Source organism: Apium graveolens, chromosome 8, assembly GCF_009905375.1.
Source record: "Apium graveolens cultivar Ventura chromosome 8, ASM990537v1, whole genome shotgun sequence".
NCBI lineage: Eukaryota > Viridiplantae > Streptophyta > Magnoliopsida > Apiales > Apiaceae > Apium > Apium graveolens.
The window spans coordinates 6,537,448-6,556,692 of NC_133654.1; the positions used below are offsets into that span (position 1 = coordinate 6,537,448).

Below are 19,245 nucleotides of genomic sequence, written 5' to 3' on the forward strand. Positions count from 1 at the left end.
CCTTGATAGGAAAATGACCATAAGACAAAAAGATGGTAATAAGGTAGATATTCCTAAGGTACCACTCTTCACTAACTTCGTGATATTATGTATGTTTTTGTTGATTTTGCCTTGAGAATGCAGATAACAAAAGTTAGAAAATTATTGAAAGACCATGAGAGTTTATGATATAGTATAATGAAGAGCCTTGATAAGGCAGAATATGTACAACACCTCTAAGTGGTATTTGAAGTGTTGAGGCACCACAAGATGATGTTAAATCCTATAAAGTGTGCCTTTGAGGTAAGGCCTGAAAAATTTTCGGGTCTCGTAATCTTAGTAAGGGAAATCAAGGCCAATCTTGATAAGATTCAAGCTACCCATGATATGGAACCCCCACATTTCATAAAGGATGTGTAGAAATTAACAGAAAAGTATGACCTTGGGAAGGTTGATCTCTCAATACAGTGACAATTGCTTGTCTTCCTTCGTGATAGAAGTTCGCATTAGTCCAGGCCTTTATATGAACTGATAGAAGCCAATCAGTATTTGAGGAATTGAGGAAGCAAAAGAACGCAACACCACAACTGGTAACGCCAAAACCTAGACTAGTGTGAATCTATGCATCGCAATCTCGGTATGCATGTAAGAGTTATCCCTTTGAGGAGAGATGTAAAGGCTTATAAACCTATCTACTATTAGAAGCGAAGTTTTGTGTGACAAGCTCTAGTATTGAGAAGTTCGCATTAGTCCAGATTAGATCTTTAAAAACTAGCCCTCGAGAGGCATAATGAGGCTAGTGGAAGATTAATTAAGTGGATAACTGAGCCTGGTGAATTTGGTATAAACTTCGTACAATGACTAAAATTCAAGCCTTGGCCGACTTCGTGGTTGAATGTATCATTAACAACCAAGAAGTTGGGGGTCGGAAGAAGTACCCATGAGTGCAAGGAAATATGTAGACAAGGAAGAGTGAGGATACTCAAGTACTATTTGGATCTTAATGAAATATTCAAAACAAAAGGAAGTAGGTGCAAAATCCTGACAGATTAATGATAAAGTATGCCTTTGCATTAAATTTCTCAAACAAAGAACGACGAAGATGAATATGAGGCCTCGGTGGCCAAAATTGGCTTAGCTAGAACTCAGAGGTCAAGAACCTCAAAGTGTGTGGAGACTTAGTGTTAATTTCTCAAGAAAATGGAAAGTCGAAATAAATTATGAGATAACAAAAAATATGAGAGGCGTGTGAAGTCGTGACTCGGTTCAATGAATGATACATAAAGGTTACATCCTAATGGAGGAAAGCATGAAGAGTGATGTCCTATTTGATTTTGCCTATTCGAAGATAGAGAGTTGTAAGTCTTGGAGACCTGAAGCATGGATTCAGAGTTGATACCATCAGTAGGTGTAGACTATTGGCTGATGCCAAATATTATGAGAAGAAAGTATACTTGATGTGGGAAGAACATACATGTTGTTAGAAAATCTTATAAAATATTGATTTTAACCAATTCCCAATGTCTCATTTACAACGTATGAGATTGATAATCTTGATACATTCCTATAGCCAGTGCCCATAGGTAGATCCTGATATGAAGAGGATTGAGGCTAAAATCCTTAGTTGTATAACCAACATTCAAGTGACACAATTCCCGAAGAAAAGTGTGATATAAAAGTATGAACTCTCACGAATCCCGGTGACGGGTGATAGAAAACAGTACAATATCAATAATATGAGACGAGCGATAGTAAATCCTGCTCCACAACTATTTCTCACCTTTAAACGAAAGGGCAAGCCGAGGTAGGAAGTCGAGTAATCCTTGATGGACTGAAAGAGGGACGAATACTTGAGAAATGATTAGGTAGACGATCTACTACATATATAAATGATGTATCATTCCACTTGCAAAGAAAAGATAGGAGTTATTCCATTCTTACTGGTTGATAAAGTTGAGGTTGTGATGCCATTAGGTATCACTCAAACAACTCCAAAGGTTGAGGTCTTTGAGCCCCGGATGAACCAGGAAGACATGACACATACATTAGATTTGATGAAGCCAACACCAGGATTATTGAGTATTAGAAACAAATTTCTTATTACCATTATAATGTGAGGGTAAAAGAAAGGTTTATTCGATAGGAAGACTTAGTCCTCAAGAAAGATCGAGGCATCCTGAATCACGCAAAAAGGAAAGCCAGTAACTGTATTGGAAGGGCCGTATTTAGTCAAAAACATATTTGGGAAAATGATCCCACAAACTTGGAAATGCTTCAAGAAAATGAGTTACTGAGACTCGACACACCTTAAATCTCAAGGTTTAATCTAATGAGCATTTAAGTTGGACAAGTCACCTGGTTAGAATAACTAGAAATAAGGCCCGTAGAGTCCACGTTCCCTTCAAATTGAAGACTCGTATATTTGTTCCGTTCCCGACAATTTGAAGGCTCGTAAAGATCACGTTCCCTCCAAATTTAATGATCAAGGAATGTAAGCACTAATCTGAAAATTCCATCATGCGTTAGAGCTCAGAATAGCCTTCAATTCGGTATATTATATGCTCAAATCAGAACAACGAGCAAAAAGTTATGGCTGTTAAAAGACTTGTAGTCCGTAATTAAAGATTCCTGATCTAACAGGCTAGGATTCCTGGTATACGGTGTCACGATTCCTGGTCAAAACTCAATTTGACCCGAGTGTTAAAATCACCCATAATCCGATGAGAGTCCTCGTCGGAAGAGGGCTGTATCCTGATAAAAATCAATTCCGACCTGAGTGTTAAATTTACCCATAATCCGACGAGAGTCCTCGACGGAAGAAGGCAGTATCCTGATCGAAAATCAATTCGACCAGAGTGTTGAAATCACCCATAATCCGACGAGAATCCTCATCGAATTCGACCAGAATGCATCCTGGTCGAAATTCTACCAAGAATTCACGTCAAAAGGGTAGGAATTCCTGGTCTGAAGGGTGCAAAGTCCTGGTCTACACGGGTCAGAATCCTTCAATCATGTTACATAAGACCCCTCTACAAAAAATATATTTATTATTCATATAATAAATATAAGGAAAAAAATATTATTAGAGACAATAATATTAAAATTTGGGTCGAATTTTACACGATTGAAATTTTATCCAGGTTGGACACTCCTGATTTTGGGGCCAATATTATTCAAAAAAGAAAATTGAATAATTACATATTATTATTTATTAATAATATTTAAAAAAGAAGAGAAAAAAAATATTCGCCCAAAATTCTGCTCGACCCGGGAGACTGACAGCTGCTCGAATTCAGTTCGACGAGACTGTCAAAAATGGTGATAGTAGTATTGCCAAAATGCAATTTGGTACCTCATGTTTTGCGGAGTTTACGAACATGTCACTAAAGTTTAAAAGCTGACAAATCAGTCCCTCCAATTTATAAAAGCGCAGATTAGTTCCTAAACGAAAATTACCAGAGGTACATAAAAATTCCTAAAATAATAGAAAAATTACGAAAATTACCCAGAGGTACAGAAAAATTTCTAAATTATTAGAAAAATTACCCAGAGGTACAGAAAAATTCCTAAAATATTAGAAAAATACCCGAAGGTACGGAAAAATTCCTAAAATATTAGAAAAATTTCCAGGAGGTACATAAAAGTTCCTAAAAAATGAGGAAAAATACCCGGAGGTACAGAAAAATTCCTAAAATACTAAAAAAATTATCCAGAGGTACGGAAAAATATCATAATATTTAGGAAAAATACCTGTGAGTGCGAGATAATCCTCAAAAATTAAGGAAAAAATACCAGAAAATTTCTAAAAATGGGAATAGGTACAAAAATGAATAGGGAAAATTATTAAAATTTCAGAAAATATCCTGAAGTCCCGGATAAGGCAAATCGTTGTAAATGTGTAGATCACTCCACACTTTATGCTAAAAATGATATCCCTGATAGGGTAAGAGATAACTTAACTTTTACGAAACATCGAGTGTGTTTCCCAGAAGTTGGGGGCAAATTAAAAATAACCCTAATTGTGGAGTTAATGTTGGATTAATTAGACCTAATTTGTTCCAAGGTAAAAGCCGAGAGGCCCAAAATCCTAATTATTTATCAATTTCGTAATTAATAAGGGGCTAATTAAACAGCCCAATAAATTTATTCAAATAAGTAACTACTTCTACAAGAAGTAGCCTTTAAGCAACCTAAATTCAGAAGGAAACTAAATCCTGCTTTCTAGGACTCCAACATCTATATAAAGGGTCTTACTCCTTCAACTTCAGCAGAGCGCTTTGGACAAGAGCTCCACACGTCACAAAGCCAAAATGGTATCCTACAAGCCACGAGGCTATTACCTAGAACGACGATATAGACTTAGTCCTGGAAGGACATAAAAGTCACCACGCACTTGGTGAGCCCTTGACGCCATAGCCCTGAGGGCAAGTATCACCAACAACTATGTTTTGGCTTAATTCTCTACTATACGGAGATACATAGGCATTTTGAGAGGACCGAATTAGTCTCGAACACAAGTGCATCAATTATTAAAGCTCGAAGCTACCAAATCTTAGCATTAAATACGCGTAATAAATACATCCACATTTTTATCCATAACAAGAACGTACATCTCATTTCTTTACATTTCATAAATTTTTTAAAATAGTAAATTTTTATAATATAAAAATTATGTAAAAAATGGGGGGGGTGGGAATGAGTATCGAAATAATTTTCCTATATCTCATTATTAGGGAATTTACAAAAACGCATAGAATATACATAATTGATGTTTTTGAGGTTAACTCATATATACATTTTTGGAGTAAAAAAAATTTCATATTAACTCCAGGGTATTTTAGTAATTATACGATATTATATATACATATTATAAAAATATTTTGGAGTTTATAAAAAAAATCGCTTATTTACAAAAAATCGTTCAAAATTGTATATGAGAATGAAATTACTCGTAATTGCAGATTGCAAATATTATATTTTATATTACATACTCCCTCTATTTTTTTTATTTGTCGTTTTGACTTTTGCACGTACTTCAATGTGATTTGACCGATTAGTTAGAAATATGATTTTAAAAATTTTCTTTCTGTGAATTAAAATATAAGTTGTCTACTTTTATTTACAAAAAGAAAATTTTGTAAATGATAATTTTAACTATGCGGTCAAAGCACATTGAAATGTGTGCAAAAGTCAAAGCGACAAATAAAAAAAACAGAGGGAGTATAAGGTTATGAATGGTGGATATAAAGTGACAACATATTTTTGAAAATAATTTTTATAATTTGGATATTTTTTTAAAACCCGAAAATATTATTACTATTTCACATCAAATACACTTTCACATCATGAAAATTCCCTCAGATAATTTTCTATACACATAAATACATGTTATTGTACAAATATACTTGCAATTAATTGAACATGGAAATTTAGAGATGCTCAGGCAATTATAATATGTCGTTACAACTGAGGCATCACCTGTGTAATTAGCTGGATATATTATACTCCAACTTGTAGACATAATATAGATACTCATAAATACACTCCCCCACCGCCTGAACGGAGAAGTCAGAAGTTCTAGAAGGGGAAACAAAATTTCAAATTTTTTTTCTCTTATTACTGCAATAACGATTTTTCTATGGTAAGTACACATAAAAATATGACGTGTATTTTTCAATTGATTTTTATCTAATTAATAATAATTTTTTACATGTTATTCACATTCAGCTTCAATTCTAATATCAATATTCAAATTCAATTTTATTCAATTCAAATATATGTATAATTCATTTTTGTTTGTTCGTGTTCATTTTTCCTTAAAGTATCACTCTAGGTTTTCCGACTATTGTTAGAAATGTAATATGTCATAAGAATATTGATGTTGAATATAAAACTTTTTATTTTTCTGATACGAATTTAAGTAGATTTGTGTTGTGTGCTCATTTTTGTACAGATGTTAAGTATTTTAATTTATAAATTTGATTCATCTTTATTTGTGTAGACTTTGTCTCTGTAGGAGTTCAACTATAAATTAATTAAAATGAGCCAAATTTATAAAATTTAATGATTAATTATATTTATGTATATACGTTAATTTCTTACTTGTAGGACGTGATTCAAATCTGTATTACTGCTCTCATACCTACACTTAAAAATACACATTAATTATTAGAAAGAAGTCGACATAATAATATGCTTCCACTTATTCAACAAAAATATTAAATGTCACAATTTGTTAGTGGTTGTAACAATGGTTGAAGTCTTTCCTTTTTCGGGATAGAGATTAAAATTATGTACTCCTTTATGCTTGAATTTACTTGCCAAAAGAAAAATGAAGTTTGTAAGAGGGTGAGTCACAATGAAATGTACTCTGTATAAACATTTCGTAAGGGGCCATTTGGCAAATCTGAATAATTAATATTTTAAATGATTTGAATAAATCAAAATTATGAATGCTAAACGAATAATATTGTTTGGTGTATAATCTTTTTATAATTTCTGAATAAAAATTTTGCAAATAATTTTTCTAAACAACAAGTTTAAAAAAATACAAAATTTAAGAATATTGATTTATTGAATGTTCGATTTATTGAATGCCTGAAAGGGTTGACTCAGTTGATTAAAGAGAGGATAACTATCCTCTTGATCACATGTTCGAATCCCATTAGAGGAGAATTTATGATTTCACGTGATTTGCAGGTTATTGCGTGAACCCGTAGGATTTACCCAATGCGCAGCCGAAGGTAGCGGCTGCGGATTATCTACGATAAAAAAAAAGAAAAAAAAATATGTATTATCAATAAAAATATATATATATATATCAAGATGTTAGATGATACATTAAATTTCGATAAATGACGATTCTTAAAATAACATTTTTTTTATTTGCCAATTTTTTTATTAATATATTATTTTAAAATCGGAAAAAATTATTTATTCATCAAAATGCATCTTAATTTTTATGCACAAATCTCAAAATACATTGTATGTGTACTAAATATTATCATTCTTAATTATTATTTTTTGTAAATAAAAATTTAAGTTATATATTTTTATTTAAAATAAAATAAAAATTATTTAACTATGAGCTAAAATCACTTAGAAAAGAGTGTAAAAAAATCAAGTTACTATTAGATTCCCAGATTTTACGCATGAATGGGTTTAGTTAACATATTGTATCTGAGCAATTCTGTGTCTTTTGAGTAAGTAAAATTTGCATGCCAAATAACCTGAATGATATGAAGCGTTAAGATATGTTTCATTCAGCTTTAATAAACAAATGAGTCCTAAGTTGCAGCCCATTCGGATCTACATGCAATTAGTTAAATGATAATATATATATTCTTTCCGTCCCTAAAAACGTTTCCTATTTGTGTTGAACACGTTTGTCAATGCATATTTTTGATTATTAATATCTTTAAATTCATATTAGTATTAAATATAAAAATTTCACTGTATTAAAGTATTGATAAATACGAATCCAACGAGATCACTCATGACTATGTTTGATATGATAGATTAGACGTAAATTAGTAGTCAATCGATTACCGTGAACAGTACCAAAAATAAAAAGAGCAAACATTTAACGGGACGGAGGGAGTAGTATATAAGGACGAGTCAGGGAACCGTGGTCCCATACGTAGCAATTACGTACCTTTTTTTTATAAATTTAATCAATAATTGTAATTATATTTGATAATTAATGCTCTGGAATAATGTAGTTAGTGTGTTAACAGGGTTTTGGACAAATGATGAACTCTTAGCTAGCCAGGGTAAAGAAGAGTAAATATTTTTAGAAAAAGACTAGATCACAAAATTCCCAGACTAATTTTGTACACCAGCATTACTTATATTTCTTATAATACTTTAGCAGCGTTTTGAAACAGTTGGTTACTTTTTAGTTTTCTCTGTTGAATGGATTGAAATTTGACTAAACACTATTTACAATTTCTAAGTAATTACAAGATATATAGATTTCAAAGAGGTACGTACTTGCACATTTTAGTAATATAATTTGAAACTTTTTAATCAATTACATGATACATGTAAAATCGAGGTTAAAATTCTGTCAAACCAATAAAAGTTAAAAGTAAAAACTTAGTTTGAAAGGGAAGTATAATTTTATTTTATTTTTTTTAATTCGTGACAAACTGACAATAACCTATTAACACATGCAGTATTAATTAAAATATTCAAGTTTTGTCTTGATTCACATGGTGTATTTTAGTCAACCACTCTATTCATCGCACTCACTATATGCATGTGTATATAAAGCAGGGATGAAGGAGTAGTTAGATCAGAATCATTAAGAGAGCAAGTTGTACTGAAGAAAAAAGATTGAGTAGGGAATTAAATAGTAGAAGTTGAGGATGGGGAGGAGCCCTTGTTGTTCAAAGGTAGGGTTGAACAAAGGAGTTTGGACTTCAGATGAAGACAAGATTTTAACTGATTATGTTCAACTCCATGGTGAAGGCCGATGGCGTAATCTCCCCAAAAGAGCAGGTATATGTCCATGTTTATGTTTGTTCTTTTGTATAGGGTTTGTATGGCCTGTTTTGTTGTAGTGGTATATATTTGCGTAATGCAAGTAGATTATAAGAAAATGATCATGTCTGCAGGTTTGAAGAGATGCGGAAAGAGTTGCAGGCTGAGATGGTTGAATTATTTGAGACCGGATATTAAGAGAGGTAACATTTCTGATGATGAAGAAGACCTCATCATTCGCCTTCACAAGCTGCTCGGCAACAGGTATGCTTAAGTGTCTGGATGAGCAGTAACTAAAAATACGGTTTTCCCTGTGTGTACTCATCGTTCATGGGCATTAGAAGCTTATAAGTTGTTAAATTTTTATTGATTTTCTACTCATAAATAATGATGGATCCGTGGATTTACAAAAATTCTACCAATTAAAACTAGTCAAGCTTATTGAAGTTAGTGGTTAGACACATACTAGAAAGACCCCTAAACAACCCTCAGTTCCACTGATTGTTGTGTATGAATAATAAACTTATTATCGTTAAACTTGTTGTGACAGATGGTCTCTAATTGCTGGTAGGCTACCAGGCCGAACAGATAATGAAATCAAGAACTATTGGAACACAAGTTTGAGGAAAAAGGCTCATGGTAATTATAACACTACCTCTGCCCCTTCTCCTTCAAAGATCCCTACTAAACGAACTAACATGAAGAAGAAGGACAAGAGAAAGAGCCAGTCGAGTCATGCCAATGTCGATTCCAAACTGCCTCAAACTCCATCCGCACAATGCACCCAGATATTGATCACTAGTCCAAAACCAGATGATCTTGCTACTAATTATGAACTTGTACAAAAAATAACGGGATCTGACAAAGATAAGATGAACCAAAACCTTACCCCTAATGGGAGTAGAGAAACTGTTTCCGTGAATAATAATGAACCTCTAAACGAGCCAAACAATGTCAGTCAGCTCGAGCCTGACATCGGCTCCAGTGACAACGTAATTCTTAGCCCAGGTTTCTCTGGTTTATTTGGCTCTGATTTTTACAATCATGAAGACAATAATGAGATTAAAAGTACGTCACCTTCGTCTTCAAATGAGAAATCTTTGACGGAAATGTTGGAGGAATTTTGGAATGTAGAAAACATCATCATGGAACCAAATCTAGGTTCTCCTACTGACATACATTTCGCTTCTGTATCCGATTGCCTAGGAGATTGGCTGCTTTGATGCTCTGTATTTAGCTAGTAGTAGTTGTTTTCACTTCATTTTGATTATTTAAAGCTGGTCTGATAGTTGAAATAAAAGATCATGACATTTGTCTCTTTGATATTTTAAGTCTTTTAAGTGATATTTTAAGTCACTTTATCAGCTTTGTCGTTTAGTCAATAATATTATTTTTTATATTTTTTTCTTTTCCATTATTTTTGACATTTTTTTTCACAAAACACTATAATGAAATTGTAATATTAGATTATTGATCATTAAGTTCACAAATAAAGTTGACACACATGGGATGATATTAATTTTTGAACATTCAAGTTATCATCTAGTGTCTGACTCATTTATCACCAAATTACATGTGAAGTGCTAACAAATCTGTTAGATCATGACCTATAACACCTCTCTTAGTACCGACCATTGAAATGGCTCAAACAAACCTAACTAGTGCCTGAGCCATGATCAAGAATCATGGGTAATTCACTAATTCTAATTAATAAATTAAACTACCTAGTAACTTTTTTCCTAAAAGTAAACGTACGTCAAAGTAGTGAGCTTGGAATCTACTTGCATATAAAACAAAATTTCGATTCGGTGTCATGTATGAATTTAAATAAAGAAATTCATAGATCTTGATTCATCACCTAATTGTTAGTATATTTATATTTGACAGCGTCATGTCATAAAAATAATATATATGACCTTTAGCTAGCTGGCTCCAAATTCGTTAACTAATGTTTAAATAAAATCACGTTTTGCATCTGCATGAAATAAATAATTATATAACAGATCGGAACTAGATATCATGGGTTTCCCTGTTGATTAAATAGGCTATATTTTTGATAAAAAATATTATATTCGTCACTCTCATTTTTTTTACAGTTTTTCACATACTTAACACGTATTTTAAGGTAATTATAAAATATATTTTCGTAATTTATTTTTTAATATTTTTTTATAAATATTTGAACATTATATTTTTATTTAAAATAAAAAATAATTAAAAAAATTATGCAACTACATTTAATTTCTCTCCCTTAATATATGTAATTATGTATCTTGATGATTCTACTAGTTTCCCTTCTTAGTTAATAAAGTATACATAATTATTGTTTATACCTATTTTTTATTCATAGTATGATCTCTTTGTCGACTAGCTCAAGACCTAGTCTTTATATCTCCATCATATATAATAAAATGGATACAATCAGCAACAAGCATTTAACAAAGTTCAATAGCATGCATAATTATCATACAGCATATATAATTATCGTTTAATCATCTAACCAGTGCTGATTTTGGTGCATAATTTTTTTTTCGCAAATTGATTACACACTTGTGTAGAAGTTTTGGCATCTTACATAGGGGGGTAAAATCATATCACTATAAAAATTATTTGTTAGCTTTTGGTATATTATTGAAGATTCACTACAATAAAAGCGGCTAAATTCAACCGACAATATTCGGTTGAATTTAGCACATGACCAACCGGATCCTCGCAGCTAGCCGGTTGTAAATAAAACCGTTGAAATTAGCATTCCGGTTGAATTTATGATTATATTCAACCACTTTCGGTTGAGTTTGTTGATACTATTTTCAACCACTTTCCGTTGAAATTAACTTTACACATTTCAAAAAAAAATTAAATTTTGAATTTGAATTTCACCAAAAAATAAATTCCCGCCAAAATTACTAAAAACAACCGAAAAAATTGAATTTATTTTTTTGAAACCCAACCGGTTCTGGTTGATTCGTAAGCTAGTCCATTGTTTGTATATTAATTTCAACCAAATTTTGTTGAATATAGATTTCATAAATAACCGGAAGTGGTTGATTAATTCTGATTATGTCTGTTAAATACAACCATCTCTTGTTGAACTTAATGGACAATTGGTATTTAGTTTCAACCATTAACAGTTGAATTTTAAAATACAATATTGTAAAATAATTTCCCAATAAGCTGCCTCCCGTACAATTCTATAGATATATAACTATTAATAAAAAATAAAAAAGCAAATCAGAGAATCCAAACTAAAATTCATACATAAACAAGCATTAGTTAAATGTCTTCATGCCTAATACAAAATATGTAACTTAAGATCGTAAAACATAGCCAAATTTTAAAGTTTGAGACCAAACTAACACATGCAAAATTTTAAAAGTTCGTAGACAAAATAATCATAATCTAGGATCTTCAGCTAAAGTGGGAAGCGATATTCCAAGTCGTCTATATGAACATCATTGTCATCTTCGTCCACCTCCATATGATCTGAGTGTGTATCATGTGGTTAAGAATAAAAATCTGATTAGACTACACTACAACATATTTGCAATCATACAATGTTTTTTTGCCGTTGTGTGACAAGTATGTTTTCTGTTGTCTATCACACTCGTGTGATTGAACATCAGACAATGGTTGTATTTACCCTTGTAAAAAGAGTGATTAAACAACATGTTAGAGTACTTGTGTTAACATGGAAGACACAACGGTTATTATAAACAAACCATTGTTGAAACTTTTTTAAACAACTGTTTTTTTATTAAATTATTGTCTATCTAAACTTAACAACAATGGTTTTGTAGAAAAACCATTATTGTTAACTTATTCAATATTTTCATAAACAACGGTTTACAAACTTTTTTTAACTTGGTTAAAACCATTTTCATGAATATTTTTTGTTTAAAAGACAATGGTGTAAAAAAATTAAACCATTGCAAAGAATATAAAAAGACAACAACTTTTTGTTTAAAAAAAATATGTGCAACGACATACAACGGTTTTCATCATTTTTTAAGTGGGTTTCACACAACTGTTTATAAAATTAATCTCATTATTTAAAATAAATCAATTTTAAAATAAAATGATATTACAATAATTTAATTGTTATTTCATAATTAAAAATAAATTTATAATACAAAGGTTCTCTACAAAAATTACAACTATAACTTAAAATCTATTACTAAACCAGCCGGAATTACAAGAATCTATCTCTACAAGAACTATTCCAACTGTTTCACCAGATGAAACGACACCATTACAACCAGTCAGAATGCACGTTATTGGAGTAGATTCAAGAGCTACTGGTAATGTATCCTACTACTTCCTCTCTGAGATATCCAGTTCACACATCCAGGTCCACAACCGCAGTTTGGTCCACATTCATATACGACTACCTTAGGCTCAATCAATCTGCAAGGCACAAACTTGGCATAAAAATCTAAAAGAAAACACATTACAAAAAAAATTATATCTAAAAAGCTTAATGGCTTTTGACTTTGTAGCAACTTCACAGGTATCATCTTAAAGTTGTTTAGCATATAAATACACTCTTTTGTAGCTCACATAAATTTGAGGCAAGGATACAACTTAAGTAGCAGTTATTTGAAACTATTAAAACCAAAAAGATAGTTACAGCCTCCAAACAATCACCACTCACATTATTCTCAATCAAATAATGGCAGACATAAACTGAAGTTCAAGTGAAAAATGTCATCTCAATAGTCGATTCTTGAATCGACTTCCTTAATGTTTTTATAAGTTAATCTCTAAGACTAAGAAATATCTCAGTTTCATACATGCATACACGTTAGTGGCTATACCAATGAAAACAGAAATACCCGACTGTATTCTTGCATGCATAAGTTATATACAGAGAAAAAAGTACTCACAACTGATAAAAAAATTTAATTTTGGAAAATACTTAACCAATATAGTCTAATTTCCTTCTCACCTTCCTCCATCACGATGTACATACGGCAAGTTAGAACCATTAAGCGTAGAACAAGAACAGGTCTTGGAATATGCACAATTGCCACTGCAATTGCATCCAAGGGATTTCACATGGAGCTTCACATGTTCTGATACTTGAATAGAGTTGCAGCAAGTAAAACCTGATTTATTGTGCAGAAGGTTAACAGGAAATAATGCAGTAATATATATGGATGTGACGCTGTGTATATTAATAGTTAAATTAAAACATTACATACAAGTTAAACCACAAAAATAAAATGCTGATAGTGGATGTGGATGTAGTGCATTATGTAATTTCAGTTCGGCAATTCAGTAATACAATACTGTGAGGCAAAGTCAAAGGACTCAGAACAGCTTAGGTGCCTGACCAGTGGATGAAATGGAACCCTCGGAAGCCTCAAACCAGGCCCAAGACTTACTGTTTGGGGAAACTGCAAAAACACAAGATTAAACTCGCAAATCAGATAAAATCTATGACAAAACTTAACTCTTCAAGTAGTAAACTACCGTATCATCACTCTGTAACTTTGCATTTGTGGGGAGCATTCAAAATTTTTGGGGAGCATTCAACAATATCTTATGCTTTCTATTATGATAAATGACTAAAAATAATACTTATGAAGTGCATTCATATCTCAACAAAAGGCCTCAACTTGTCTGACATCCTTATACAAAAGCAAATATAGGCATATAAAGAGTAACTAACAAAAAATACATTACTGATAAAGACAAAAAAGCAGGCAGCACTGTTTCAATTAGACATCAATTAAAGGACTCAGACCAGTCTTAAACAACAAAGTTCATACGCGTTCTTAAACTTCTGTAGAATATGCACCACATTCATGTAACTATGCCTCACCTTAAATCCAAACCATACGCGTGCTTTTCTGCCGGTGTATATATCATTGTATCAACAAGCTTCATGTACAAATTTGGCACATGTGTACACAAGGATATTGAAATAATTGGAGAGCACATCTGAATTTTTTTTAAACTATTACATTTAATTTCATAATTGCTTTAAAATTTATAACTTGATGCTTGTATGGTGCCCCCAGGAGGTAAACCTCCTGGCTCCGCCACTGCTTAAAATAAAGTAGTATGTATGTAGTACTACTACAGATGCCAAGCTTCTTGTAATTCACATAAATTGGCTATTTGAAATAAAAATTACTCTGGATTTAAGTCACAAATTACTCTGGATAACTGAAACAGAGGTTTAAGATAATAGTGATGAACATACCGGGTTATGGCAATCAGTAGTGTCCATTTCGTCCTTCTACTACACCCCAAAATGCATAACCTGCATAACTTTACGCCCAAACATAAATTGAAACCCAATTACAAATGGAAGAATGGAAAATAGAAAACAGCCCCGAATTGAAGAAAAGTACACATACATCGATGTGGGTGTGTATGAAGTGTATTGGTTCTGGTTGTAAGATTGAGAGAGAGGGAGATAGAGGGGGAGAGACGGAAAGAAGGAGAGAGAAGGAGAGAAGGGAAGACATTGAGAAGAGAGATTGGATAGCGGCGGGTATGATGTTTAGGGATTGAGAAAGAAGGGGGGAAACCAAAATCTGAGAAGGGGGAAATGAAATATTGGCCGGTGGAGGGAACCAAATCTCAGTCATGATTTAGTAAAAAAATAGTATCAAATTTACAAGTAGCTGCATTTAAATAATAATAACATCAAATAATTTTCAGTATAAAAATTGAAAATTGAAAATTATTTTTTACAGTATTAAATGTAATAACATTAACATTCTACAAGATCATCGGATAAAAATCTTCATGTAATTATTTCTTTAATCGAGAAATAATCTTAATTTTTGGATTTGTACTTTTATTCAATTTTTATAAAAAATGATATTTTAAATTATTTTTAACAATATTGAAAGTAATAATATTAGCATTCTCCAAGATCATCGAAAAAATTCTTCATAAAATTAAATCTTTAAGTGAGAAATAATCTTAATTTTTGGATTTGCACTTTTATTCAATTTTTTTATAATCATGCAAGAAAATATTTTGAATATTTTTTATAACTTGTCTCGTTGTTGGGAGGGGTACTTTTACTAGATTTTTCTAATCGTGACATGCAAGATCAATTTCAAATTTGTTAATAATTTTTTCATAGGACTAAAATTGATATATCTTAACATCCGTACGGTTGGATCGTCGAAAAAATCATTTTAAAAATTAATCTTGTCAATCGGGAACGAGTCTCGTTGTCGGGAAGGTTACATTAACTGGATTTTTCTAAACCTGACATGCAAGATGAATTTCAAATTTTTGAATAATTTTTTCATATGAATAAAATTGATATATCTTAACATCCGTACGGTTGGATCATCGAAAAAATAATTTTAAAAATTAATCTTGTCAATCGGGAACGAGTCTCGTTGTTTGGAGGGGTACATTAACTGGATTTTTCTAATCTTGACATGCAAGATGAATTTCAAATATTTTAATAATTTTTTCATATGACTAAAATTGATATATCTTAACATCCGTACGGTTGGATCGTCGAAAAAATCATTTTAAAAATTAATCTTGTCAATCGGGAACGAGTCTCGTTGTCGGGAGGGGTACATTAACCGGATTTTTCTAATCCTGACATGCAAGATGAATTTTAAATTTTTTAATAATTTTTTCATATGACTAAAATTGATATATCTTAACATCCGTACGGTTGGATCATCCAAAAAATCATTTTAAAAATTAATCTTGTCAATCGGGAACGAGTCTCGTTGTCAGGAGGGGTACATTAACTGGATTTTTCTAAACCTGATATGCAAGATGAATTTTAAATTTTTTAATATTTTCTTCATATGACCAAAATTGATATATTTTAACATCCGTACGGTTGGATCGTCGAAAAAATCATTTTAAAAATTAATCTCGTCAATCGGGAACGAGTCTCGTTGTCGGGAGGGTTACATTAACTGGATTTTTCTAAACCTGACATGCAAGATGAATTTCAAATTTTTGAATAATTTTTTCATATGACTAAAATTGATATATCTTAACATCCGTACGGTTGGATCGTCGAAAAAATCATTTTAAAAATTAATCTTGTCAATCGGGAACGAGTCTCGTTGTCGGGAGGGGTACATTAACTGGATTTTTCTAATCCTCACATGCAAGATGAATTTCAAAATTTTTAATAATTTTTTCATATGACTAAAATTGATATATCGTAACATCCACACGGTTGGACCATCCAAAAAATCATTTTAAAAATTAATCTTGTCAATCGGGAACGAGTGTCGTTGTCGGGAGGGGTACATTAACTAGATTTTTATAATCCTGACATGCAAGATGAATTTCAAATTTTTTAATAATTTTTTCATATGACTAAAATTGATATATCTTAACATCCGTACGGTTGGATCGTCCAAAAAACCATTTTAAAAATTAATCTTGTCAATCGGGAACGAGTCTCGTTGTTGGGAGGGGTACATTAACTGGATTTTTCTAAACCTGATATGCAAGATGAATTTCAAATTTTTTAATATATTGTTCATATGACTAAAATTGATATATTTTAACATCCGTACGGTTGGATCGTCGAAAAAATCATTTTAAAAATTAATCTTGTCAATCGGGAACGATTTTCGTTGTCAGGAAGGTTACATTAACTGGATTTTTCTAAACCTGACATGCAAGATCAATTTCAAATTTTTGAATAATTTTTTCATATGACTAAAATTGATATATCTTAACATCCGTACGGTTGGATCGTCGAAAAAATTATTTTAAAAATTATTCTTGTCAATCGGGAACGAGTCTCATTGTCTGGAGGGGTACATTAACTGGATTTTTCTAATCCTGACATGCAAGATGAATTTTAAATATTTTAATAATTTTTTTATATGACTAAACTTGATATATCTTAACATCTGTACGGTTGGATCGTCGAAAAAATCATTTTAAAAATTAATCTTGTCAATCGGGAACGAGTCTCGTTGTCTGGAGGGGTACATTAACTGGATTTTTCTAATCCTGACATGCAAGATGAATTTCAATTTTTTTAATAATTTTTTCATATGACTAAAATTGATATATCTTAAAATCCGTACGGTTGGATCGTCGAAAAAATCATTTTAAAAATTAATCTTGTCAATCGGGAACGAGTCTCGTTGTCGGGAGAGGTACATTAACTGGATTTTTCTAAACCTGACATGCAAGATGAATTTCAAATTTTTTAATATTTTTTTCATATGACTAAAATTGATATATCTTAACATTTGTATGGTTAGATCGTCGAAAAAATCATTTTAAAAAAATTAATCTTGTCAGTCAGGAACGAGTCTCGTTGTCGGGAGGGGTACATTAACTGGATTTTTCTAATCCTGACATGCAAGATGAATTTCAAAATTTTTAATAATTTTTTTATATGACTAAAATTGATAAATCTTAACATCCGTACGGTTGGATCGTCGAAAAAATTATTTAAAAATTTAACTTGTTAACCAGGAATCTCATTTTATACAATAATACTTTTACAATGGTTTCCTTGAAACACCAATGTGTAAAGATAAACTAAGACAACGCTTTTTTTATTATAAAACCGTTGTGTAAGCATATTAGCTTTTTTCAATCTATCATCGGGTGCCAGCTCATCAGGTGGTGCCCATTGAAATTATAAAAAAATTATTTCAGACAACTGTTTTATTCCGTTGTATGAAGTTATCTAAGACAACCCTTCTAAAAACTGTTGTGTGAATTACACAACGTAATATCTAAAAGCTTGTATGAGACCAACTAAGACAACACTTTTATTTTAACATAAAACCGTTGTATAAGAATATCATATATTTTTCGATCTAACGGCCCATATCAAATCTCATATCAATGAAGGGCTCTCATTTCGCCACCTCATCAATCCTTGTGAATGATTTACCACCTATCACGTGTTGCCACCTCAATACGTGGTACCCACTGAAATTCCTCAGACAACTGTTTTATTCCGTTGTTTGATGGTTTAGAGGACAACCTTTCTGAAAAACCGTTGTCTAAATTATACAGTGTAATGTCAAAACTGTTGTCTTCTATCCCTATACGTTAACATAGTAACAACGGTTTGTAATCGTTGTGTTAAAGATCTACAACAACACTATATTTAAAAAACCGTTGTCTGACTCGATGAGAGGATACAACTTGTACAACAGTTTAAAAAAGATGGATATCCGTTGTTTGTTCTGGAGCTCACACAACTGTTTTTTCTGTAAAATCAATTCACCGTTGTATGATTTTTTAGGACGGCGGTTTTTTTTTAACCATTGTCTGTCAAGTGTTGTCTGATTATAAATTTCTTGTAGTGCTACACCGCCAAAATAATATACAAACAACTTTTTGATCATTTAACAAAATTACTTAAGAGTTACTTGTACTAAGTTTTTAAATAAATTCAGAGAATGATCAAACAAATTGAAGAGTATTGTAAAACAGTCCTGAAACGGCGGACTAGCCCTTGTATTTTAGGTCTTTATGTCAAGAGTTTCCCAAAACCTACAATACATCTAATTATTGTATAAATCAACCTAATATATCTAATTATTGTATAAAATCATAGCTATAGGAAAGAAGTTAATATAAGGTAGTTTAAAATATGGCCCAGAAAGGTAATCCAAGAAACGCAAGAACCTGTAAAAAGTGCACTTGTTGAACACAATAAGAACTTGAACCATATGAGTTCACAACTTTAACTTCCATTCCTGGAATTTTCCACAATAATGATACCAAAATCAGGCATGAATTATCCACTATTTGTTTAGATATTGGTAAATAACCTGCTAAAAGAAATAATGG

The 19,245-nt window shown here is 31.7% G+C and overlaps 1 protein-coding gene across 1 annotated transcript; it reads left to right on the plus strand.

Annotated features, from left to right (window-relative positions):
- The first annotated feature begins 8,271 nt into the window (after positions 1–8,271).
- LOC141676557 (transcription factor MYB1-like) lies at positions 8,272–9,866 on the plus strand. The gene is made up of 3 exons (XM_074482228.1): positions 8,272–8,481; positions 8,598–8,727; positions 9,014–9,866. The coding sequence occupies exons 1-3, from the start codon at positions 8,349–8,351 to the stop codon at positions 9,684–9,686; spliced, it is 936 nt and encodes a 311-aa protein (XP_074338329.1). The 5' UTR covers positions 8,272–8,348; the 3' UTR covers positions 9,687–9,866.
- Positions 9,867–19,245: the final 9,379 nt, after the last annotated feature.